The sequence below is a fragment of the Neofelis nebulosa genome, chromosome 1, assembly GCF_028018385.1.
Source record: "Neofelis nebulosa isolate mNeoNeb1 chromosome 1, mNeoNeb1.pri, whole genome shotgun sequence".
NCBI lineage: Eukaryota > Metazoa > Chordata > Mammalia > Carnivora > Felidae > Neofelis > Neofelis nebulosa.
In genome coordinates, this window is record NC_080782.1 from 239,794,775 (window position 1) to 239,820,413 (window position 25,639).

At 44.8% G+C, this 25,639-nt stretch overlaps 1 protein-coding gene across 7 annotated transcripts in view; it reads right to left on the reverse strand.

Moving 5' to 3' along the window:
• The window catches only part of TNFRSF19 (TNF receptor superfamily member 19), a 94,972-nt gene that overhangs the window by 32,578 nt on the left and 36,755 nt on the right, over positions 1 to 25,639 (reverse strand). For 6 of the 7 annotated variants that reach the window (XM_058689913.1, XM_058689892.1, XM_058689901.1 and 3 more), the window contains exons 4-5: positions 25,118 to 25,296; positions 14,749 to 14,834 (exon numbers count right to left, since the gene is read on the reverse strand). In XM_058689913.1, coding sequence (XP_058545896.1) covers positions 14,749 to 14,834; positions 25,118 to 25,296 — 265 coding nt within the window. The remainder of the gene's footprint in view (positions 1 to 14,748; positions 14,835 to 25,117; positions 25,297 to 25,639) is intronic. The other variant, XM_058689939.1, reaches the window with a different exon arrangement.

A 25,639-nucleotide genomic window follows, 5' to 3' on the forward strand; every position in this document is an offset into this window, starting at 1 on the left:
CTCTCCCTCAAAGTTGGCCACATTGCAGTAGTCAAGGAAGTCTGCAACAGCATTTATTCGGCAATAAGCTGACAGTATGAAACAAAGTAGGGATTTGGTCGTTTCGAACTCTCATCAACACGGCTCAGTGCATTTGCTGACCTGAATTGCTAACCTTTGAGTTTACAAAACCTGATTTAAAAAACTAAGGCAGAAGTCACCAAGTCTGTGGTTGGTGCGTATAGACACGGGCTTGGTTCCCTATTCAACGCAGACCATTATTTTCCACGCAAACCTCCTCCAACTAAATACACGGCCTCTGACAGCACGTTTTAAGAGTCTTTGGGGCAGCTGAGCTCCTCTCTCCTCTCAGGCAGCACCACCCAGAACCCTCTCCACTGCTCCAGACATCACCACGCCGACGCATGGGATGGTGTAGATGCCGACTCATGCTGCAAAGGGAGTTGATGGTACTTCGTAAGTGCAAAGGGTTGTTATCGTGCCAATGTAGTTTAGTTTTGTTCCTAAGCCAGAAACACACCGTACCATCGTTCATGCTGACTGTTCTGGTAAGTGCTTTGTATTTAAACTGCCGGAAACATTGATTTTATAATACTCTTTCACATCCAGCACTGTATGCTGCTTTCAAAGATCGACTTTCCGAATACTGGGGTCTTTCTCCTCGTCCCCCCTACAGCCACCACCCACCTTGGTTCTCGCCTGTCACCCCTTCCTCAACTGCACACCACGGCCTCCAAAGCGGTTTGCGTCCTGCCAGGCGTGTGGACCACGGGCTGGACGCAGGAGCCTGTTTTGTTTGGCCCACACAGTATTGGCTGGGGAGTTGCCTAAGCCGTGAAGACAGAAGTGTGGACTCAGACCCACGATCCTTCATGGTTTGCTCTCCAGCACTGGGTGTGGGGGGAGGGAGACAGCAGGGGAAGAACGGGGACAAATCAACCCAGCATGTGGATATGGCTGAGCACTCACTCCATCACGGCTCACTCTGTTACCGACAGTGAGTGGCAGAGATTTTTAAAAATTTCTTTAAATGTAGCTTTAGGGGCACCTGGGGGCTCAGTCGGTTAAGCGTCCGACTTCGGCTCAGGTCATGATCTCGCGGTCCGTGAGTTCGAGCCCCGCGTCGGGCTCTGTGCTGACGGCTCGGAGGCCGGAGCCTGCTTCGGAGTCTGTGTCTCCCTCTCTCTCTGCCCCTCCCCCGTTCATGCTCTGTCTCAAAAATAAATAAACGTGAAAAAAAGTACAATACATAAATACATGTGGCTTTGGATTTTACTTATTAGTCCAATATGTGAATGTTTCTACCCAGAAAAGGAAACTTAACTGTATTTATAAGACGTTTTAACCAGACAGCTGTATTTCTTTCCAACAGGACAAAAGAGAATCATAGATGCACAAGATAAAGAGTTTTTGCTCTTTAAGACGTACACGTCTTGGAACGCGCTATCAGAAATGCAGCAATGAAAGTAAAGGGACCTGGGACCTAAGGGTGCTCGGCAGCCCGGTGACAGGACTAGAGCAGGTGCGACGCAGGGCTGACCAGACCAAGGGGTCAGGGGCATTGCTGAGAGAGGGGCTGGGCTGCTGGCTGAGGGATTCAGTCTGGCGACAGACAGAAAGGCAGCTGTGAAGGCCGGGGAGGCAGGAAGAGCGTGACCTGTGACCTGCGGGGCTGGAGGTCAGAGAGCATGGCAAAGTTCACCCAGGACGTGAAGAAGCGTTCGGGAAGGGAGAAAATCCCAGGCAGCGGCCCTGTCGCTGGAGGCTGATGTCACAGTGGCTGAGACTCGGTGAATTACTTCACTAGGCTTGGTTTCTGCCCTTCGTCATCTTGCTTCAGATCACCGGGCCTAGAGGTCTGTGTCCCGCCAGGGAAAACAGGACGGAAATGATCACGCGTGTCTCTGAGGGAAAAGAAACAGAGAAGGAAGAGAGGCGGAGAAGGCAGCTCTCACAGGAGAGCGGCTGGCCGGGCAGGGAGGTGACCGACAGCCGCTGGCCGCCCGCAGTGGAGACCACGGGGTCAACTAAAGACCGTCGCCGCCACGTGCTGTTCCGGGAAAGCCTGTCACGCCCACGGCGAGCTCGCTGCTCCTTCTCTTGGGCACTCGGTGGACTACAAGCGTAACTCTTTGGTGCTTCCATCGTGATAAACACCATAATTAACGCCGGAAACATTATAAGCCACAAAATGGCAGCGGATTGTCTACGGCAGTTCTCCGCGCCCACAATAAAGCGAAGCGACTCTTCCCGCTTCCGAGGATGTTTTTCTTCTTCTTCTTATCCCACAGTCCTGTAAGGTCTTGCTGTGTTTATCTGACCGATGGAACGGTGGAGCGCTTAAACTTCCACACCGGGACACAAAGAGGACACCATAGAAGAAACACATCACTACGGCCTTAAACATCTGTGCCGAAGGATACACAGGCTCAAAGATAGTTTTGCTTCAACTGGGACTAACAGACGGGGTTGCCATCTGGGAACTGGAACAAAGATCCGAAACTGGGCCTCTGTCCTGGTGTTCCCTGTGCAGCATGCTTAACCCTTTGGGTGCCAGAATCCATTTAGGCGCCTGGACTCCATATCCTTGTAAAAGCATGACCTTGTTCATTTTGCCTCAGAATGGAGAAGGCGGGATCAAAGAGGCAAGCTTTTACCTAAGGACTCTGCCTCCTGTAATTGTGAGCTTCTCTGTTATTAGCAAAGTGGATAATTTTTATTTACCTCGCTGCAGCATTTAAAGAAGTAATCTCCTGTGAAATTACCCTGAGATGATGAAACTCCAAATGATTTCTGCCCATTCACTTCCAACTACGGAAAAATAAGGCATGTACATTTATGCACAGCTTAATATGGCTGGGTCTACACTGAACAGGAAATCAGGATTTAGGCTGTGCTTCTTGGTGTCGCCTAGTCCAGCAGAATTGATTCTGCTACTTACAAATTTATATACAATTTTAGAGTCGACAGAACTTATGGTAACGAACAAAACCCTGGGTGAAGTCGGAAAGAGCCCGCTCTTCTGCGGACTTGGAATGTGGAGCAGATTCAGGAATTCGACCAATGCTTTATTTCCTCTCTTCAAATTATTAGCATCTTCGTTTGGTACACGAAGAAACCTGGGTCACAGAAAATCTAAATGTCTGGTTTGAAAGTTAGTACAAGGACCAGGACTCCAAATCACGTCCTCTTCCCAGGGAAGGTGACGTGAGCTAACATGTAAGACGCATACTGGTCCGTACTGGTCCTGGGATGATCAAAGCGGGTGGTTACGTGAGTGTCCTTTCAGTCCTAAATAGTTCTAGACGGCAGAGGGAAACTCCCCCGACTTTACGGTTCAGATCTTTGCCGAGGCCCTAAAATAACAGACAACAATTATGATGAACTAAAATCTAATGATACTGATGTGACATCTTAAGTGAACCTCTTCCCAATTTGTGACCTCCCCGACTTTCGGGAAGAAATCAAATGCGGTGGCATCACAGGGAGCCGGCAAAATGTAACAAGTATTATAGTATTAATACAACTAATAATTAAATTAATGGAACGCGTTGAAATTAAATTTATTAAATAAAGTAGTAATTAAATCTTGAGAAAAGGGTGAAGGCCTGTTCATTTGCTGTATTGGCTGAAAATACCGTGTGCCACTAGTCTCCTCTCTTCCCTTGCCCCCCTGAAGTCTAGTCTGAACCACAACCAGAAGGGCTTTTTAAGTTAAGTCAGGTCGTGTCATTCCTGTGGTGACACTGGGGTCTCTACAATGGCCTACCAGCTCTACTCGGCCCACGCCCTCTCCCCAGGCCCATCCATCCCACTCACTGGGCTCCAGCCTCTGCTAAGTGTGTTGCTGGCTTTGCCCCAAATCGCAGCCCCCAGCTCACTCTCTCCTCCTCTCCTTCAGGGTTCTGTCCTAGGATCACTCTACACAGGCCTCTCCCTGGCCACCTTATTTTAAATGATACCCCTTCTCTGGAGTGTTAGAATGCCAACTGCTTGGGGACTGAGAATTTCATCTGTTTTTCATTGTGGGGTCCCCAGTACCCACATCAGTGCTCAGGGAAGGCATTCAACATATTTGTCAACGAACAAGAGGGCAGACTGATCTACAGGTCATTCGCGACATCACAGAGATGCCCTGAGGAGGATTCTGCTGTATCCATACTTGCCATCAGGCACTCAAAAAGTGTTCCCCAACACGCTTCCTGAGTTCAAGAGCCTAACACCAAAAAGTATTTATTTATTTATTTTTTCACTTTAAAGAAAAGCATGCCTCCTGTGACCACTGGAAAGCTTTCCAAAAATGATTAATTTTCAATGACATTTTCAAGTCTGATAGATTTTGCTCATTTAAAGACAAAATGCGGGGCACCTGGGTGGCTCAGTCGGTTGAGCGTCCGACTTCGCTCGGGGCACGATCTCACGGTCCGTGAGTTCAAGCCCCGCATCGGGCTCTGTGCTGACAGCTCAGAGCCTGGAGCCTGTTTCAGATTCTGTGTCTCCCTCTCTCTCTGGCCCTCCCCCTGTTCATGCTCTGTCTCTCTCTGTCTCAAAAATAAATAAATGTTTAAAGACAAAATGCAACATTTCATGCCATAATGCTTGGGTCTCATGGTAGAAACATTAAACATGGTCAGAAAACACTAATATATACGTGCATAAATTTTTGAAAAGGCAAGAGAACAAAAAGGTGCCCAAACCATATCGTCAAGGAATCTGGTAAATAAGATAAAAAGAACCCTTCTGAGGCTACTCCAAAGTTGTCAGTTAACAGCACCTCCCTTCTGAGAGAAAGGATGCAACGTTTTACATCTTTATTAGAGAGATGATTACACGGGCATATACATCTGTCAAAACTCACCGAATTATATGCATTTGCTTGCATGCCAATTACATTTCAATTATGTTAAAAAATTATTTTGTAGCAGTTAAAAAGAAGAGGCACTGTCCTCCCTTTAATTATAACTGTGTAAGTATCAAGGAAAGATATTTCTTGAATATTTAAGAAAATGACTACATGATTAATAACATAGATAAGACTTCCATGAAAACTTAAAACAATTTCTCTGAGATCATCAAGATAATTTTAAAAAGCAGTCTAAGTAATGTTTTAAGCCCCCAAAGTGGGATATCATCTTGAAAAACCCTAATGCCTATTTGATACAGGACTTCAGCCTTTCAATTTTTACTTTCGACCACCTTTTCCAAATTGGAGTTATTTTACGCTTTTTCTTCCAGTAGAGCGACTCAATTACATTTCATTTAGAGTTTCACAATTTTGTCTTAATTTAACGATTATCTTTAAACTCTCTTATAGGCATAAGAGAGGTCCTTCCGAGTTCGCTTGGAGAGGCGAATATATAGCTTGCAGGTCTATGCCGTCAGGCCGACCTGGGATCGAATCCTGGCTCCTTTTCTCTGTGCCTGATGCCTGGCTGTGAAGGGAAGGCACTGGAGAAGCACAGAGAAACAGTGCAAGCTCAGGGTGGGAAAGGCAGGCGAAATGTCTGGTCCCCTTCAGAATTCAAGCTTTGCTATTTTCAACCCTCCTGGTGATTCTCTTTTCCCTCCTCAAAATGATGTGCCTCAAATTAAATCCCTTTCCAGCTGATGGAGGAAGTGGCCAGAGGCATTCACCCTTGTTTAAAGAGAAAAAAGACCTCCATCCGTTGGTGAAGGTGACATATTCCAGTGCCTTCTGGAATGTGAGCCCACAGGGGACCAAACCCTGGTCTCCTGGCACAAGGTGAGCCCTGACATACTACATCCTGAAAATAAATGTCCCCCTGTAGGAAGGGGAAGGCTTTCTAAGTTTAAACGCTGAGGATTTCCACTGCAGGTGTGGCACAAACTGCTAGAATGCTTTCTCCACGTTTATTTATTATTTTTTTTTTTTAATTTTTTTTTTCAATGTTTTTTATTTATTTTTGGGACAGAGAGAGACAGAGCATGAACGGGGGAGGGGCAGAGAGAGGGAGACACAGAATCGGAAACAGGCTCCAGGCTCCGAGCCATCAGCCCGGAGCCCGACGCGGGGCTCGAACTCACGGACCGCGAGATCGTGACCTGGCTGAAGTCGGACGCTTAACCGACTGCGCCACCCAGGCGCCCCACTCCACGTTTATTTAGATGCTAAGCATTTAATGGGCACACACACAAATCACTGTTCCATTTACAAAAGTCCACAACTTCATGAAACAGGCCTGTTGGGTTTTATATTTTTTAAATAAACTGTACTTAATCTAACATTCATTTAATTTAGTGATGGCCTTTAACAAACCACAACCTGTTTCTTCAAGAGTAAATATTTAAACCGGCTCACTGACTTTAAATGTTTCAAAGAGACTGCAGATAAAGGGCAGAGAAGTCCAATTTATAGCTGACTGGGTAATAATCAACAGCTACCGGGATCAAAGCCTGTGGGTTCCTTTTGTATCTCCAGCTCAGGACACCCCTGCCTCCCAGATGTCACAGGCAAAGAGGCAGTTCCCCAGAGAGACCGCGAGCGGGGGAGAGACAGAGACAGTCCCAAGCAGGCTCCGTGCCGTCAGCTCAGAGCCCAGCACCGTGGGGCTCTATCTCATGAACCAGGAGATCGTGACCTGAGCTGCAATCCAAAGGCAGATGCTTAACTGACGGAGCCCCCCAGGCGCCCCTGAAGAAGTCTTGATTTCTATAACTTGAATGGGGCTAGGGCTAAGACAAATATTTGAAATAGCTACCTGATCATACAAAGCGGTAGCATTTATAGCACACTTTTCCTCTAACGAGGCCAACCCATTTAGACTCTCCAGCTATTTTTGCAACATCCCTGGAAAAGGAGGAGTTTGGTCTAGCCCATTTTCAACCTATTTGCAGACGCCCGTTGTTCGCCCCGTAAGCAAATGAGCTTCACAAAGGATTCATCATTTTCTAAGGAAATCCGTCTGAAACCGTTACGGTGGGGTTCTGCTTTCTTAAAAAGATTTCAACAAATACAAGTGGATCATCTCCCCACCTCTTTTTCGGGGCCCAGGAAGAAGAGGGGGAGCTACGGCTACCAGGAGGGGTATTACCAGGACCCTCAGGGGTCCGGCACTGGGATGCGTAGGTCTGTTTGCGCTGCGCTAAATGGCACAACATCTCAGCTGGTTCGGAGCTCCTGTGGCTGCTTTGTGCATGTTTGGGACTCCTCCCCGCTGGACCGCAGGCTGCCCTTCTGCTTCCTGCCTTCTCCGTCTCTGCCTCTGCTAGATCCTTCCCTCCCCTCCTCCCTCCGCCGGGGCTGCTTCACTTGGCACTGCAATGCTTAGGACAAAAAAAAAAAAAAAAACCAAAACAATGGATGGATTCCAGGGAAGGGCTGGAAAGGTGCTCTGCTGTGCGGGGATTCTGCAGGGACGCTGGCTGATTTCTGTTTCTTGGGTCTCCACATAAGCAACCTTCAGCCGCTACCATTTTAGACCGTACATGCCAGGAACTGGGCTTTTAACCTCAGCAGTTTATGTGCCGAAAACGTCCAGAAAAAAAGCTGAAGTCTGCTTCCGATTCACCGAACGCCAAGGTCTCTTCCTCTGCCCCCTCCCCTTTCAGAGAAAACCTGAAGACGCATCGTATTGGCATTGATTCTGAAACACTTGCAACTTCCTTCCTTTTAAACTTGTTTCTGGTTTCTTTAAAAGACGCCTTTCCCAGGCACCCTACCTTTAGAAGAACCTCACGATAGCTGCACATGAATACCTTTGGACCCAGAAGCTGTGGGCACCCATCCGCAGCGCGTCCGTGGGGAAAGACTGCTTCCTGCACAGCGATGTGAACAGCAACGATGCGTGTAACACAGCAGCCTTACAGTCCAACTGTAGCCCAAATACCTAAATACCTTTAGTCAATAATGCCGCTAAAACTGGGGCACCTGGGTGGCTCAGTCGGTTAAGCGTCCGACTTCGGCTCGGGTCGTGATCTCACGGTTCGCGGGTTCGAGCCCCACGCCGGGCTTTGTGCCGACAGCTCGGAGCCTGGAACCCGCTTCGGATTCTGTGTCTCCCTCTCTCTCTGCCCCTCCCCTGCTCACGCTCTGTCTCTCTCTGTCTCTTAATAATAAATAAACGTTTAAAAAAGTAATGTCATTAAAATAATGCTTAGATAGTATATGAAAAAAATTATAGCGTAAGTAGAAAAAGGCAAAGCGGTATGAACACCATAATTACATCGAATTTTCAAATATCAGTGGTAAAGATCGAAAAAGGGTGAGAGAAAACCACCCAGATGCTGGCTTTTGTTTTGTACGCGCTAATGAGGGAAATGCTTTGCTTATGGTATTCTCCCTTCTTGTTTTCTACTAATCGTTAAAAGTTATCTTTAAGGAGCAAGTATTTCTTTTAAAAGGTTATTTCGATGTTACCTTTCTCTGTTAATTTGGAAGGTATCTTAAGTTTCTTTTGAAGAATAATCATTTTTTAAGGCTGTCATGTATTACGTATTGGTACAGAGACCTGCTGTGTTTTTAGAGACTGGTAAGCCATGTAAAACTCCTAAATAGCTGCAGGCCAACATAGCTCCCGCTTTTTTCTCTTTCCCCCACACAGCGACTTATCTGGTCACTTATCTCTTTAGAATCACGTGGCTTGTTTTACAAAGCCCCCAAGAACAAAGCAAACATCTAGGTTAAACACACTTAAATAAAGCTGCGCTGGATGAAACACCGCTTTGAATTTTTTCAAAACCATTTGTTCCAACCACAGTATTTGTTCCAAATTAAGTAAACATTGCTCAAAGAAATCATACAAAATCTGCATTTCTTATCAGACCCAGGGCAGGATGTAGTTCTTCTAAAATTTCTTGTGTGTTCCCCCCGCCTGCATTTCTCCTTAATGCCCTAAATGGGTGCATATTTTTAGGAAGTGAAGTAAAAGCAATGAGGAACAAAGCCCCAAGCAGGGACTTTTATATAAATGGTGCCTTTTATTGATCTGCAATTTACACTGATGTCACCAATCAACCCTGTGCTCTTTGTCGCAAATTGATGCTATTGGTGAGCTGACAAAGAGGTGACCAGTGGACTAATCAATTGCCTTCACACATCCATCAGTATTAGTTTGAGGGGAGGGAAGCTGAAATGAGCTCACGCTGGTCAGGCAGGTGGCTCGGGGCCTTGGGCAGCGGGGACAGAGAGGAAAGAGACCAGCCTATGTAGGGTTGCTGCAGCCTAGTATTCTAGCCATTCCAGTCATCAAACACAAAATCCACTGCAGCCCCTTTCTGGGTATCCTTTGTTGCTCCCCTGCCAGTGGGGGTGGAAGACAGCAAGACAACAATCAAAGCCAATTGCACCCTGAGATCCTCCCCATGTGGGACAACTCCCAACCTCCATATGCTCCAAGGAGCACACGTGGGCTGGGGTGGGACGGCGGGAGATGTAAGGCAGGTGCGGTCATCACTTAGAGCAGGCCGGCAGGTAAACAGTCATTACTGAGCTAACTCTGTGGCAGGTATGTTTCTGGATCTGATTTCACTTAGTTCTATCGAAAATCTGCATGAGGTATTCCGTGCTCACATACTGGAAGAATTAATGTTAAAATGCCCATAGTACTCAAAGCAATGCACAGATTCAATGCAGCTCCTATCAACATTTGAATGGCATTTTTCACAGAAATAGAACAAACCTTCCTAAAATGTGTATGGAACCATAAAGACCTGAACGGCCAAAGCAATCTTGAGAAAGAAAGGACAAAGCTGGAGGTAACATGCTTCCTAATTTCAAACTATATTACAAAGCTATAGTAATCAAAACAGTATGGTATTGGCATAAAAACAGATCAATGGGACAGAATAGAGAACGCAGAAATAAATCCACAGATAGGGGGTCAATTAATTTATGACAAAGGAAATATACAATGTATTGTATACAGTTGTATACAATAAATATACAGTGAGGAAAGGACAATCTCTTCAATAAATGGTGTTGGGGAAAAGTGGGCAGCCACATGCAGAAGAGTGAAACTGAACCACTTTCTAACACCATATACAAAAATTAACTCAAAATGGATGAAAAACTTAAATGTAAGACCTGAATCCATAAAATTCCTAGAAAAGAAAAGAGGCAGTAAACTCCTTCACATCAGTTCTTGGTGATGATTTTTGGGATCTGACACCGAAAGCAATGGCAACAAAAGCAGAAATAAACGAGTGGGTCTACATCAAACTAAAAAACTTCTGCACACCAAAGGAAACCACGACAAAGTGAAAAAGCAACCTACTGAATGGGAGAAGATATAAACAAATCATATATCCCAAGGGGTTAATATCCAACATATATAAAGAACTCACAGAACTCAATAGCAAAAGGAAATCTGATTAAAAGATGGGCAAGGGGTCTAAATAGACCTTTTCCAAAGAAGACATACAGATGGCCAACAGGTACATGAACTCATCATCACTCATGAACAGGTACACGAACTCAACATCACTCATCATCAAAATCACAATGAGATATCACCTCACACTTGTTAGAATGGCTACTATCAGACAAAAAATAACAGATGTTGGCAAGGATGTGGAGAAAGGGGAACCCTTGGCACTGTTGGTGGGAATGCAAACTGGTGCAGCCAGTTTGTAGAAAATAGCATGGAGGTTCCGAAAAAAAAATAAAAATAGGACTACCATGCGACTCAGCAATTCCACTTCTGGGTATTTATCTGAAGAAAATGAAAACACTAAGTCAAAAAGGTATCTGCACCCCATGTTCGCTGCAGCATTATTTATGATAGCCAAGACAGGAAACAACTTAAGTGTCCACTGATGGATGAATAGATAAAGAAAACGTGGTTGACAGAAATGTGGGAGGTTTTCAGTCTTGCGTTTCTGTTAAGTCGTTACTTTGGTATGCTTCAGGTATTACATCAATATAAGAAAATGTACTTAACATTTATTTCAAAGTACTCTTGTGTTACTAATATGGACTGTATTTTCAAGACTTATTTGTAGCTTGCTATAGGCTGCACATTTAGGGCACCACTTACGTATGTTCTGGGGCACCTGCAGAGGTGGCCTGAGTCACCCCTGTAGCAGAAGCATCTACAGACGTCACAGGAGAAGCAAACAATGCCGCTATGACCGCGAACTTCATCTGGACTCTTGGTGCCACCGGGAAAGCCACTGTTTTCTCCGATCGACTTCCCTCCCACACTCCGTAATGAGAACTTCAAAGACCTGTGCTTTTCCAGCCTCTGAGTTCCCTGGCTCCTGCCCGACTTGGCAGAAAACAGTGCCTCCTACTTCACACACACAGAAGCCAAGTCTATGAGCCCCCGCCCCCCACCTCCTGCCACCGAAGGCAGAAGTCCATGGTCACTGCCCCCGCTCCCCTCTTCTCTCGTCAGAGCAGGGAGCACTCCCTCCTTCCAGAGAGGGCCAACCCAACAATTATGCTTCAGGGTCCTCTTCCAGCAGCCCTTATGCGACTGCTCATTCCAGTCTTTTCCCATATAAAATAGTCAACCTCTCTCAACCTTTCCCTTCAACCTGCAAACAAGCAAATGTGTTGCTCACCTAAGGAACGAAATTAAACAAAACCGTTCACTGGCTGCACACTCCCGTGTCACCTTCGCAGGCGAACTTCTGGACAGTTGTCCAGAACTGTCTCGACTCCTCCCCTCGTTTCATTATCACCTGGTTGCATCTCCATTACTAAGACGGTGATGTCGATGTCACCACAGACCTCCAGGGTCCTAAGTGCAAAGGACATTTCCAGTGTCAACCGACTCAACTTGCGCACAGCATCCAATGGCTGCGGGACTCTACATACTCTCCTGGCTTCTTCTGACTTCCCTGGCTCATCCTCCTCTAACCGACCCTTTAGATCACAGCTTGAAAGTCATAGCTCTGTAAAGTCGTCCCTAATGTTCCTACATCATTATCCGCTATACATTCTTAGAGCACCACAGATCCCTCCAGGCACAGGACCGGCCCGTCACACTTTCGCAGCCATGTGGGTAGGATGTGAATACTGTTGCATGTGGGGTAGTCAGTTGACAACTCCCCCCACTATACCATTAGCTCCGATAAGAATCGGGGTCTACTGGTCTGTCATCGTGGGCCTGGCTCCCATTGGATGCTCAGATATTTGTTCTACAGCTAAATGAACAAGGCTCTCTCTCACAGGACAATGGTATTTCACTTGGCCAATCAGAGTCTCTCCTTCAGAGGCATGACCCGAAAGTACAGACCGAAGCGGCCCCTTGGAAGCATGGGGGAAATGAGGAGACATAAATAGAGTCCCCACTGGCTGAGAAACCATGGCGGTGCTGACCAGAACCCAGGGCAGAACTCACAGCCTCCTGCCACAGGGGGGCGACAGCTCCCACACTCCAGCGCTGCCCCAGGCCCCAAGTTCAGGGAAGTTCCAGCCTCTCCCTGCCATGTAGAGCCTCAAAACAAACCCCATTATTTGAGGCGGCTTGAGTGGTGCCACTGTCTTACAGCTGACTCTAAATAAAACAGGAACTCTTCAGCAGGAAAAAAAAATCACCGGAAAAGTAGTTCTTTGTGGATGAGTTGAAACACCCAAAGCAGAAGAAATGAAAACATACGGTACCTTACAGAAACCCCCCAAAAGACTTCAAGATCTCTTCTGAGGAGATTAGTTGTGTGCACCCTGGAATCATTCCCAAGAACTGTGCCAAAGGCAGCAAACCTTCCTTTACAGAGATAAGGATTAACACTCACTCAAGACCACCAGACCATTGTTTCATGATTTCATGATTTGGACGCGGCATTTCCCACTTAGAAAAATAACTTGTTTTTCTTTGCTTTCTAAAAAGTGGCATTTAGGGAGGAACAGATCTGTACACATACGTTAAACCAGTTAACTTTCTCTTCAAATTGTAACTTACTCAGGACTTTACAACACATTAGAAGTTAAATGTGAAAACTATGTTGCAAGTCTAATTTATGATGTCCGAGCTTAGCCAGATCCCCAAAGGCAAAAAATTCCAATGCCTCAGACTTATGACCAGATCATATTAAATTTAAACCGAGTAAATTAAAGAGAAAAACTAACCCAAGTACTTTCCAACTCTAAACTGGGCAATAGCAGCTACTTTACTCAATCTTTTAATGGTGCTTTGGGATGAAATACATGATCTTAATTTGCCTTCTGGGCAAAATGATGGCTGAGCTGACCCACAGGCATGACCAGGTCGCCGCCCTGTTTTAATTGGCAAGAGGACATGTCCTTTTACGGGCTGTGTAGCATAAAGCATCTCCTCTATATTAGGTTTTTAGAGTTTTGGTTTAAATGATGAATATTAAAGCAAACAAAAAGTCAACATGTCGTAGATTACGTGTTTGTTTTTCTTAGGGAGACAGTAGAGTGTGGTGGTAAGGACGCAACGTTTGACATTAGACAGATTAGGGTCTGAATTGTGTCTCCACTGTTTCCCAGCCAACCATGGAAAATTATTCTTCTTTCTGGACCCGGTGTCCTCATCGATAAATTTAGGCTGGTGATAGGGCAGCGAGAAATTTAAGGAAAACAACGGTTTCCCTATTATGGCTGAAACATAATAGTCAAAACTGCATTTGTTAAATGCAATGAATTATTTGGCCAATGTTTGCATATTATAAAAACAGGGCCAATATGCATTTCTGTAAAGGTCAGAATCCCCCCCCCCCCATTTTTTTTTTTTTTTGGCCTTTCTACTACATTAAACAAAGAATAGAAAAGTAATGCATTTTGGTAAAGGACATAATAATATGGATTGCAAATTACATGACATTCTTGAAAACACAAGCACTATGTGGCCTTATCAGTAATACAATCACTTTCAGTTAGTTCAGAGGGTGCTTTTGTCACAGAAGAAGCAAGAACACATCAAAGCGACCCCAAATATATACATCTCTATTACCAACACTCCCCAGAAAGGCATGAGCGACCTATACACAGGATCAACACCTCCCACCCTCTCCCTCCTGGACACGGAAGCACAACCCACTAGAGCCCTGCTCAGCAAAGACAAGCCTTGAGCCCGCCCGCCCCGGGGGGAGCCCATCTGCTGATTTCTTTCCTGGCCCATCACCTGTGAGTTTCCACTGGCCAGATCTGTATGTGGGATTAAGAAAAGCCAGGAGACACTCTCCTTCCTATTCAAAATCAATGCAAACTGAGAACTGCTAACGAATATTTTTTATATCAAAGGGGAAAATATGATAGAAAAAGATCCATGTTAATACAGAGAAGAAAAGGCAAAAATTTCTCATTCATAGTTGTATTTCTGCCATGCAATGGGTTTTCTCTTCCTATTTATCTGTGAAATGAGAAAAATGAAGGAGTGAATTAAAGGAGCCAGTATTTAACTTAATGATATGTTAATGAGGGTGGTGAATCATGGACAGGAATGTCTCTGGGAAGGCAGGGAAGTGGCCACATGACAGTGTCTGGGGACTAAGAAGGGAAAACACAGGAATTCGCGGGGCCAAGGCAAAGACCTTACGCATTAGGATTTGGATCACCTAGTTAATTGGAGTTGCCCGAGTTCCATATCCAGAATGAAGATAAGAGTTAGAATGAAACAAGAGGCAGCAAAATGTCTGTATTTCCCTCTGAGAGTCAAACCAAGGGACACAGTTGGCTGACTGGGGCGCACAACAAAAGGACTTTTTACCCTGCTGGAGGCTTGACAAAAGAATGCGCATTATAAGCCCCACCGTGGAGGGAGACTGTGCTCCACTTGCTAACTGTAGAAAGGTTTCTAAAAGTCTTTGGAGTTCACTCACAGTGTGGCTCGTAAGGGGGCGGGGGGTCCCCGCAAGGTACACACTCCATGTCTTGAAAACCGACGAGTTTTGTCTTCCTATAAAATCTAGAAGAGAAAGAAAAATAATCCTCATTAGCTCTTCCTTCTAAGCTCCAAGTTGCAGCTAACAGATTCAGGATAATTTACAAATTACCAGTTCTACTTTTTTAAAAAAGCAATTCAAAGGCTTAAACATAGCAGTATCTTAGACAGACACATCCTTAGATGCGGTGAACATTTAAGAAATATCAATTCCACTAGACATTGTAAATTCTACTCAGCCCCTCTATATTGAGATGGTCGTGCTGGTGAGGGAATAGGAAATCGGTGGTCTTTTGCAATTCTATTGTAACTTAAACGACAAAACCCCTCGTAAATCAAGTGCTAGTTTTTAAACACCCGAAATTCAGAGCCCCCAAAAAGCCAAGCAAACCATAAAAGCAATGGAAAAATGTAGGGAGATACTTATATAATTTTCATACGGGGTTATTTTTGTAGGCATGACAAGAAACGCAGGAGCTGGAATGGAAGAGATAATAGCTTTTACCACACACACATACACAAACGCGTGCACACACACACACACACACACACACACACAAAATACTGCTGAAGAGCAAAAATAAAGCACCATCAACATAGTTAACGGGCAAAAGAACCCTGAAAAATAGTCCTAATCATAGCATTGTCTGTGATTTCAGTCTGTAATAGAAACAGGCAAAGAACATTAACTCCCAAAAAGAAGAACATTTCATAATTTAAAACTTTCAGTGAAAACTAAAAAGCATGATGCAATTAAATGTTAAAAAATTTAACATTGAAATGTTAGACCCTGTGAAACTGATCAAGTAAATGCACATTGCAGTGAAAATGTACCATTTTTACTCAGAACACTAGTGAGTACAGACAAAATAGCACATGTCTGGATGCCAGTGGCATTATAAAGGCCACTTGTAGAAGGGCAGTTCAGCGATACGCCATCAGAACCCAATAAAATAGTTTATATATCCTTTAACCAGGAGGTTCATTTTTTTGAAATGTTTCCTAAAGAAACAACCAAGTGGGTGACGCGGTATTTACAACAATGCAATCGTGTTATTATTTATAAAAGAAAAAAACCCAGTTAGGCACACTTTCAGTACGTAACAGTCGAAATGACTAGCCACGGTAGTCCCGAGGCAATGGAATACGACGCAGATCTAGTATACATAGTTTTTTTAACTCATGAAATACCAGTAGGTGAAAAAAAGAAAGGTGAATAACATAATTCTATTTTGTACAAACACACACTCTGGTATAGATCCTTTCAGATTTTTTTTTTTTTTTTTACCAAAGCAGCTAAAATAATTTACATACACGTATTTGCATTGAAAAAATGTGGAAGCATATTATATACCAAATATTAACAGTGATTATTTAGGGGTGCCTGGGTGGCTCAGTCGGTTAAGCAGCCAACTTGGGCTCGGGTCATGACTTCACACTCCGTGAGTTCGAGCTCTGTGTCCAGCTGTGTGCCAACAGCCCAGAGCCTGGAGCCGGCTTCGGATTCTGTGTCCCTCTCTCTCTGCCCCTCCCTCGCTCACACTCTGTCTCTTTCTCTCAAAAAACAAATAAACATTTGAAAATTTTAAGAAAACAGTGATTACTTGTAAATGTATTTCAAAATATATTTTTTTCTATGACAAAATAGTGATTTGGAGAATCAATTTGCAGATCAAGTTTATAAAGAGCAAGACAGATGAAATTATTTTATGAAATTGGATACTGTAGTAGCAAATCTGTATGATTTATGGTTGAAGCAAAATTTTTCTTAAAAAAATTTTTTTTTAACGTTTATTTATTTTTGAGACAGAGACAGAGCATGAACGGGGGAGGGTCAGAGAGAGGGAGACACAGAATCTGAAACAGGCTCCAGGCTCTGAGCTATCAGCACAGAGCCCGACGCAGGGCTCGAACTCATGGACCGTGAGATCGTGACCTGAGCCGAAGTCTGCCGCTTAACCGACTGAGCCACCCAGGTGCCCCTGCCAAATTTTTCTTTAAAAGCAGGTAAATTACCTCAAATGCTAAGGTACATTCAGTATTTGCCTAACCTTCCATTTTCATTTGACTATGAAAATATATCCATATTGTAATATGGTGAGTTCCCACCTGGTTTTAATTAAAAAATTTATTTTGTGATGCACAAAGCAATAGTCAAAGAACAAAGGTGGAGGAGTAACACTTCCTGATATTGAAACATATTATAAAGCTATAATAATCAACAGAGTGCAATACACAACACAGTGTACCATATACAATACAGTATAATAGCCAATTACAGCTACAATAATCAATACTGGTACAAAGACAGACATGTAGACCAATGGAACAAGACAGCCCAGAAATAAACTCTCACATACAGGGTCAAATGATCTTCAACAAGAGTACCAAGGCCACCTAAATGGAGACAGGTCTTCAACAAATGTTGCTGGGAAAACTGGATATCCACATGCAAAAGTTGCAACCTTATCTAACACCCTATACAAAAACTAATTCAAAATGAATTAAAAACCTAAACATAAGACCCAAAACTATAAAACTCCTAAAAGAAAACAGGAGAAAAACCTCATGACTCTGAATTTGGCAATGATTTCTTGGATGTGACGTCAAAATGCAATCAAAGGCATATGTGAAATAGGCAACAAAAGCAAAAACTGATACCCTGGGCTACGTGAAATTTTCTGCATCAAAGGACACAATCAATGTATACTTATCCCCAAACTCATCAAGTTGTATACATTAAATATGTACAGCTTTTTAATTGTCAATTATACCTCAATAAACTGGTTAAAACCAAGTAGGTCACATCAAAAAAAAAAGTTTTAAATGATAATAAAATAATAATCTTCTTTTCCAGGATTAAAAAAAAACAAGGATACAATCGACAATCGACGGAGTGAAAAATGAACCTGCACTAGGGGAGAAAATCTTTGCAAATCCTGTATTTGGTAAGGAGTTGCTATCTAGGATATTCACTCAACAACAAAAATCAAATAACCTGATTAAACGATGGGCAAAGGACTTGAAGAGACATTTCTGCAAGATGGTGTACAAATGGCCAATAAGCACATGGAAAGACGGCCGACAGCCAACATCACTCCTCATCAGGAAAATGCACTTCAAAACCACAATGAAGTACCACCTTACACCCATCAGGATGGCTGCTAAAAACCAAAGCAAAGCAACACAGAAACCGTCAAGTGTGGGGAGGCTTCGGAGGGGAATTGGAAGCACTGCGCACTGTTGGCAGGAAAGTGAGATGGTGCTACGGAGATCAATAAGGAGGTTCCTCAAAAAACGAAACATACAACGACCATATGATCCAGCAATTCCACTACTGGGTTGATTCCAAGGGAACGGAAGGCAGGGTGTAGATGAGATATTTGCACCTCCATTCCTAGCATCACTATTCACAACAGCCAAAAGGTGCATGTCCAAATATCCATGGGGCAAATGGAGGGGTAAACAAAATGAGGCGTAGACATATAATGGAATATTATCCAGCCTTGAAAAGGAAGGAAATCCTGGGGGCGCCTGGGCGGCTCAGTCATTTAAGCATCTGGCTCTTGGTTTCGGCTGAGGTCACGATCTGATCTCACGGTTTCGTGAGTTCGAGCCCCACATCAGGCTCTGTGCTGGCAGCACGCTTGGGATTCTGTCCCTCCCTCTCTCTCTCTGCCCTGTCCCCACTCATGCTGTCTCCATCTCTTTCAAAACAAATGAATAAACTTAAAAAAATTTTTTTTAAAAGAACAGACCTGCTCTAATTAAAAAAAAAAAAAAAAAAAAAAAAAAGGATGGGAGGAAGGAAATCCTGTCCCAGTCCCATCCTAGAATGCGGATGAACCTTAAGGACGTTATGTTAAGTGAAACAAAGCAGTCACAAAAGGAGAAATACTACATGATTCCACTCAGATTAGGTATGTAATCAAATTCATATAAACAGTGATTACCAGGGGCCGAAGGGAGCAGGAAAGGGAGATAGGTTGTTGTTTACTGGGTATAGAGTTTCAGTTTGGGAAGATGAAAATGTTCTAGAGATCTGTTCCAAACAATGTAAATGTACTTAACACTAGTAAACTATACACTTAAAAATGGTTAAGACGATAAACCTTATGTTTTTTTTCACAACCAAAAATGCATAAAAATTTTTGAAGTAAGGTAAAAACCGTAGCGTAATGTAAGACGGCATTATTACAGATGTATTTCTTACTAAACCCTGTAATACATGCAGACTACCATTATTTATCCTCTCGGCCAGAAAATCTGCCAAATTACAAGTAAACATCGACACAGTCTAAAATAGTTTTACATGTGAAAACTCATTTTTGTAAATAGGCAGAACAGAAAGTGAAATAAAAAAATGTTACACCCAACATTTTCAACATCCCATTGTGATATCGAAACACACATTTTAAAACTTCTTAAAAGCTAAGGAAATGGAAAGCATGGAGACTCCAATGCAGATGTCATTAAATGTTTTTAGAACAAGGACCTCTCCTCACGACAAAACGCTTTTGAGGTCTGAGCTTTCCCTAACAAATGAATCACATATATTTGCCAAAAGTATACTGATGAAAATATACTATGAGTTTGAGGGCCGAAATTAGAAGGTGAGCAAATCACACCATGTGGTTTTTTTTTTTTAATTTTTTAACGTTTATTTATTTTTGAGAGGGAGAGAGAGAGAGCGTGAGCAGGGGAGGGGCAGAGAGAGAGGGAGACAGAATCCGAAGCAGGCTCCGGGCTCCGAGCCGTCGGCACAGAGCCCGACGTGGGGCTCGAACTCACGAACCGTGAGATCGTGACCTGAGCCAAAACTGGATGCTCAACAGACTGAGCCACCCAGGCGCCCCAGTCACATCATGTTTAAATGGCCATTCAACACTAAGCAGAAATAGCTTGAAAAGCTGACTAGAAATGAGGTTGAGTGGACACACCAATTCACAAGGCTCCCACGTATGTAACCGCTGCACCCACGGACAGATGATGCTTGGACGTGACCCAGAGCAGCTATCCGCAGCTGCGCGGAGATTACACCAAAGCATTCAGAACCTGCCCTGCCGGCTTCTTTATTCCAATGGCGTAACGGCAGAATCTAAGGTTTTTTAAACTTAATTTTTAATTCTAATTTAACTTTTCAACTAAAAAAAATGGAACAAAATGTTTAAAACCATCCACCGACTCTCCTTTTTTTCTGTTTAGTACAAAGCAAGATTAATTCAGAATTCTAAAAACGAGTAGTTACTAAACTACCAGTTATGTACTTGCCATCACAGACATTGTGCTTTTAATTGTTAGAAAAGTTGCCTCAAAATTATCCTCCAATTTGAAGATGAAGGTATAGAAATTAGAGTTTTCCTATGTAAACGAAGGGGCACCTGGGTGGCTCAGTCAGTTGAGCGTCCGACTCTTGATTTCGGCCGAGGTCATGATCTCATGGTTTGTAAGTCTGAGCCCCGACGTGGGTTCTGTGCTGACAGCGTGAAGCCTGCTTAGGATTCTCTCTCTTCCTCTCTCTCTCTCTCAAAATAAATAAGCATTTAATCAAAATAAAAATCTTTAAAAAATATGTAACTGAAAATATTAAGTGGATAAAGAAACGTATCAATCTTTAAAAACTATCTTACCTTCTCTTGCTTAGACTGCCATGGTTTTAGGGACACAGAAACATTGGTAACTCTGCTTTCTGACCAAGTGAGAAAGGACACAAATTTTAAAAAATAAAATGAGGGGCGCCTGGGTGGCTCAGTCGGTTGAGCGTCCGACTTCGGCTCGGGTCACGATCTCGTGGTACATGAGTTCAAGCCCCGCGTCGGGCTCTGTGCTGACCGCTCAGAACCTGGAGCCTGCTTCCGATTCTGTGTCTCCCTCTCTCTCTGCCCCTCCCCTGCTCATGCTCTGTCTCTGTCTCAAAAACAAATTAAAAACATATAAAAAATTTAAAAAATAAAATGAAATAAAAGGGATCAGGACATATACAGGTGTTTGGCTAAACTGGCATCTATAGGTGAACTTTGAATTTTACTCTGGGCGTTCACATGGCTAATGCACACAGAAAAAGGAAATTATGCTGGATTTTACCTAATCACAGTAAATGCATCTTTTAGACCCAAAACTGTCTCCAACACTGAATTTGAAAAGAATTTTTAATTGAACTCAATCCAAATAACACCAGTTTGCCTGACGAACGCCATGTTTGAAAAGGGCCATTTTAAGAAAACCTGGTTGTAAACCATCAACTGTTCAATGAATGAAAACATTTCTGCAGGGAAAACGACATACCACAGTCCAGCTCTCGTTTTATACTGAGCTCGCTCAATACAGCCCGGAAGGCAGTCACCATGTCCTGTGTATTACAGTCAGGCCACGGTCAAACGTTCTGCAGTGGATGTTCTATGTACTGGATGACCACTCTGTTCTCTCCCATTCTCTTAACGGCACCCAGCTTCATACCGATGGACAGCCTACTGTTTATGTTCCTTAGCAACTGACAGCAAGGGCCCCTTGAAAGTGAACAAACACCTACGAGGAGATGAACCATCAGGGTCAGGGCCAAGAACAGTACGGTGGTTAGTGATCTCACGCTGGATACTCCGCCCATACTCTGAGAATGGGCAAGGGGGGCCCAATGTCAAGATGAGAGAGCCTGCCAAGGCAATTCAGGCAGCTTCCAGGAGCAAGGAGGCTGGCGGGGCACCAGGGTGTACTGGGGGTGGGGCACAGAAGGGCTGTGGCAGGCCGCATGGTTAGCCTCAGTCACAGAGGCTCCAGGGGAGGGCTCCCTGTGACACCAGACATGTGGTTAGGCATAGGGGCTCAGCAGTAGCATGACAAGTGGGGTGACCTTGGGCGTGTCATTTATCCCCTCCAAGGATCAATTTTCCCTTGGTAAAGGGGGTTTGATATTAATCCCTGGGTTTACGGAGTGGTTTTGATGATTAAATAAGCTAACCTGCATACAGTGCTCAACTCATCATAAATGCTCAATAAACGTCAGCTATCGTCGTCACGAGAAGCAGCAAAGAACTGGCAGGGGCTGGGTTATCCTTCCAGGCGGGGGCCCATGTCCCCTTGGCAGAGAAGGGATGGGAACACGGGAGACAGAGAAGGTGGCTGCAGGCCCACTGGCCACACTCTAAAAACACCTCACAAAAAAACCAAAAAAGAAGCAGTCATGTAAATAAAGCTTTCACTGGCTTCTAGTAACACTAATTGGTGAGGATGTCAAGTATGTATTTAGTGCTTACTAGGAGCCAGGCACTCTGCTGGGCGCTTTACATGCATTGTATCCTCGATCCTTCCAGCGATTCTGCAGGTCGGTATTATCAGATGATAACGTACGGGTGAGAAGAACAGGTGTCAGAGAAATTAAGGAACCGGCCTGAAGTCGTTGGACACATTTGGGAACAAGGACACTGAGGCTCCAATCACTCACACCGAGGCACAGGGGACACACTATTTCCACGCTGTACTGCTTGTGGGGAAAAGGCAGCTGCTGTCCTATTGGGGCTGAGCCTTAGGATCACAGAGGACTCTTTTTTTTTTTTTTTTTTAATTATTGCTTTTTATTCCTTTTCTTAAAAAAATTTTGTTTAATGTTTATTTTTGAAGGAGAGTGTGAGTGGGGGAGGGGCAGAGAGAGAGGGAGACACAGAATCCCAAGCAGCCTCCAGGCTCCGAGCTGTCAGTCCAGAGCCCGACGCGGGGCCCGAACCCACGAACTGCGAGATCATGACCTGAGCCAAAGTCGGACGCTCAACCGACTGAGCCACCCAGGCGCCCCGGCATCATTTTTCTGAGAGCAATATGCAATTTGCTTATTTTCTTTCTGCCTCAGTTTTCCTATCTATAAAACGGGTTCCAACTGTTTAACCTTCTTCACACAAATAGAGTCAACCTGGGTGAGCACTTTAAAACACTCTGGAAAGCCTGGGTTAAAGTCACTATATAATTATTGCCTGCCTCATGCTGGCTTAGAAAGGATGTAATTTTAAACTAATCATATAAATAAACTATGAAACATCATTCAAATGTCTACTCCCTTGAATCTGACTTTCCCACATCTAAGCATTTGCTTAAAGAATGAGCAAACATTACAGAAGCTAAGCCAGTGGGTTCAGGTGACAACGAATGAGGTTAAGCATGAGGAAGCACTTCTGGTGGGAGGTCCTGGGGAGAGTGCGTCCTGTCTCAGACTCTACAGCATATCCCTGTGGGCTCCTTCTTTGTAAAAACCGAGACCCTGGGTCCTGTGCTTTTCCGCACTCCTGCTGCCCCCTGAATCTCCTCAGGACCTCTTCTCCCTGCCCCAAAGATGAAGGGCACCCACGTGCTTTTATCAGACTCATAGAAGAGGAACAACGGAGACGCGTCAGACGTTGGCTTTGTGTTCCTCGATCAGATTTGCAGAAGGTCAGAACTCCGGCTGATGATATTCATAGGTATCAGCATCGTCTGAGATTATAGACCATTCCTTTTTTTTCAGTGGCAGATTTACTGATACCTGATTCACATACCTTATAATCCACCCACGTGAAGTACACAAGTAAATGGTCTTGAGTGTACTCACAGAGGCATGCAACCATCGGAATGATCAGTGTTAGACATTTTCATCACACCAAAAAAAGAAAGCCTGTACCCTTGAGTGGTCACCCCTCACTCTTCCCCACGCTCCCCAGCCACCAGCCCCAGGAAACCACTAATTGAATTTCTGTCTCTATCGAGAAAGGACGGGTGTGGATGACCGTTCCGGTTTCTTCTCACCAACACTTGTCATTGTCTGTCTTTTTGGTCGCAGCCATTCTAGCGGGCTTGAAGTATGTGGTTTTAATTTGCATTTCCCGGACATTGAGCATCTTTTCATGTGCTTACTGGCTGCCTGAATGTCTTCTTTGGAGAAATGTCTATTCAGATCCTTCACCCATATTTTAATTGGGTTATTGGTCTTTTCATGACTGAGTTGTAAGAGTTCTTTACGTATTCTAGATGAGACAGTCCCTAATCACCTATATGATTTACAAATAGTTTCTCTAATTCTGCGGGTTGTCTTTTCGTTTTCTTGATGATATCCTTTGGAGCACAAAAGATTTTCATTTGGGTGGAGGCCACGAGCTGGTCATCCTTCCACTGCCCGTGTTTCCGGTGTTACACAATTACAATTTGCACCAGTTCAGGTGCTAAATCACCGTGTAGCATCACACGTAGCCCGTAAGGCTCTTTCCTACCCTGTTTCTGCCCTTCAGGCCCACAGGTCTGTCTTCCCCTCTGACCTCAGCAAGAGCCACGGTGCCTTTCGGTGACCTGTGGGCGTGCTCTCGCTACGTCCAGCGAGAGCCGCGCCTCTGCAGCGACCTTGAGCCTAGACTCCTCGGGGGCCCGAACTCCAGGGTCATGTCCACGACAGGGCCCGTCTCCGCATCCCGTGTCCGCAGCGGTGCCCCTCCCCAACACAGCTGCTCCAAGTCTTGCTCAGAGCCCCCTGCCCTGATCACCCACCCCGGGCACGCCTGGTTCGCCTCACCCGCTCCAGGTTCCTCTCCTACAACAGAACTCACTTCTGTGTTATTTACTTGTTTGGCCCTTTCTAAATCCCTTATTAGGACACAAGCTTCACGCAGGTAGGGCGCTCGGCCTCTGTACCTCAGCAACGCCTCGCTTCTCCCAAAGCCGCTTCACAAAAACCCGCGGAAATGAGCGAACACCTGTGATTCGCATCTCTCTGATCACGAACGAGGATGAGCATCGCCATCTGATCACAGGCCACGCGTGTTTCCTCTTTTGTGAACTGCCCGTCCGTTCGTTTGTCCACTTGTCCACATTTTCTTTTTCATCGATTTATAGGGAACGCTTTAGGGTCTCGCGACGCTAATCCTTTGTTAGTGTGCTTATTCACTTTATTTATAACCAGCGCCTGCCACAGTGCACAGCGGGCAAGGATGGAGTCACGACCATGCGACAAATGTGTTCCGCTTCCCATCAGTGTGGGTTCACACTTGGGAGGGAACCAGGGAAAAGCCCGCTTAAAAATAATCCAGGGAGGCCTGGGTGGCTCAGTCGGGGTAAGCGTCTGACTTCCGCTCAGGGCATGATCTCATGGTTCATGAGTTCGAGCCCTGCGTCGGGCTCTGTGCTGACAGCTCAGAGCCCGTTTCGGATCCTCTGTGCCCCCCCCCCCCACCTCCTCTCTGCACCTCTCCTGCTTGTGCTTGCACTCTCTCTCTCTCTCTCAAAAATAAACAAACGTTAAAAAAAACCTTAAAAAACTTAAGCCAATAATTATGAGGCAAAGAAATCGTGCAACCTACCCTGGCAAGCAGTCCCCGCAGACGGCGTCACTGGTGACAGAGCAGTTGGCCTTCTGGAAGCGGTTCACCACCGCGCACTCCAGGCACGGCTTGCATTTCTGAAAGCCCCAGTCCTCCTTGAACCGGTGCGGCCGGCATGTCAGGCACCGGGCATCCTCCCCGTAGCCAAAGCCACATTCCTGCAGGGATTCACAAGCACCAGAACGTTACTCAGACGTCGCAAGCGTGAAGAAGACGAAAAAGACAGCGGGGATAAAAGGAAGAGCTGGTCTCATAACTACGCAGTGGGTTTTCCTGGACACAAAGGCAGCTCTTCCGGCAAGTTCAAATGTGTCTCCCGCTGCTAATCATCTCTCTTACTGCATTAAGTATTCTTAGTCATCCACTTTATTCAAGAAGCCACGAGCATCTGCATAAGAAAGGTCCTCCGGGACCCCCCGCTGCTGCATTATGGCCAGTTTATGGCAGAATTATGGCCCTTTCTTCTTCTCCTCCAATTAAGCCAGTCATGTGCATGTTCAG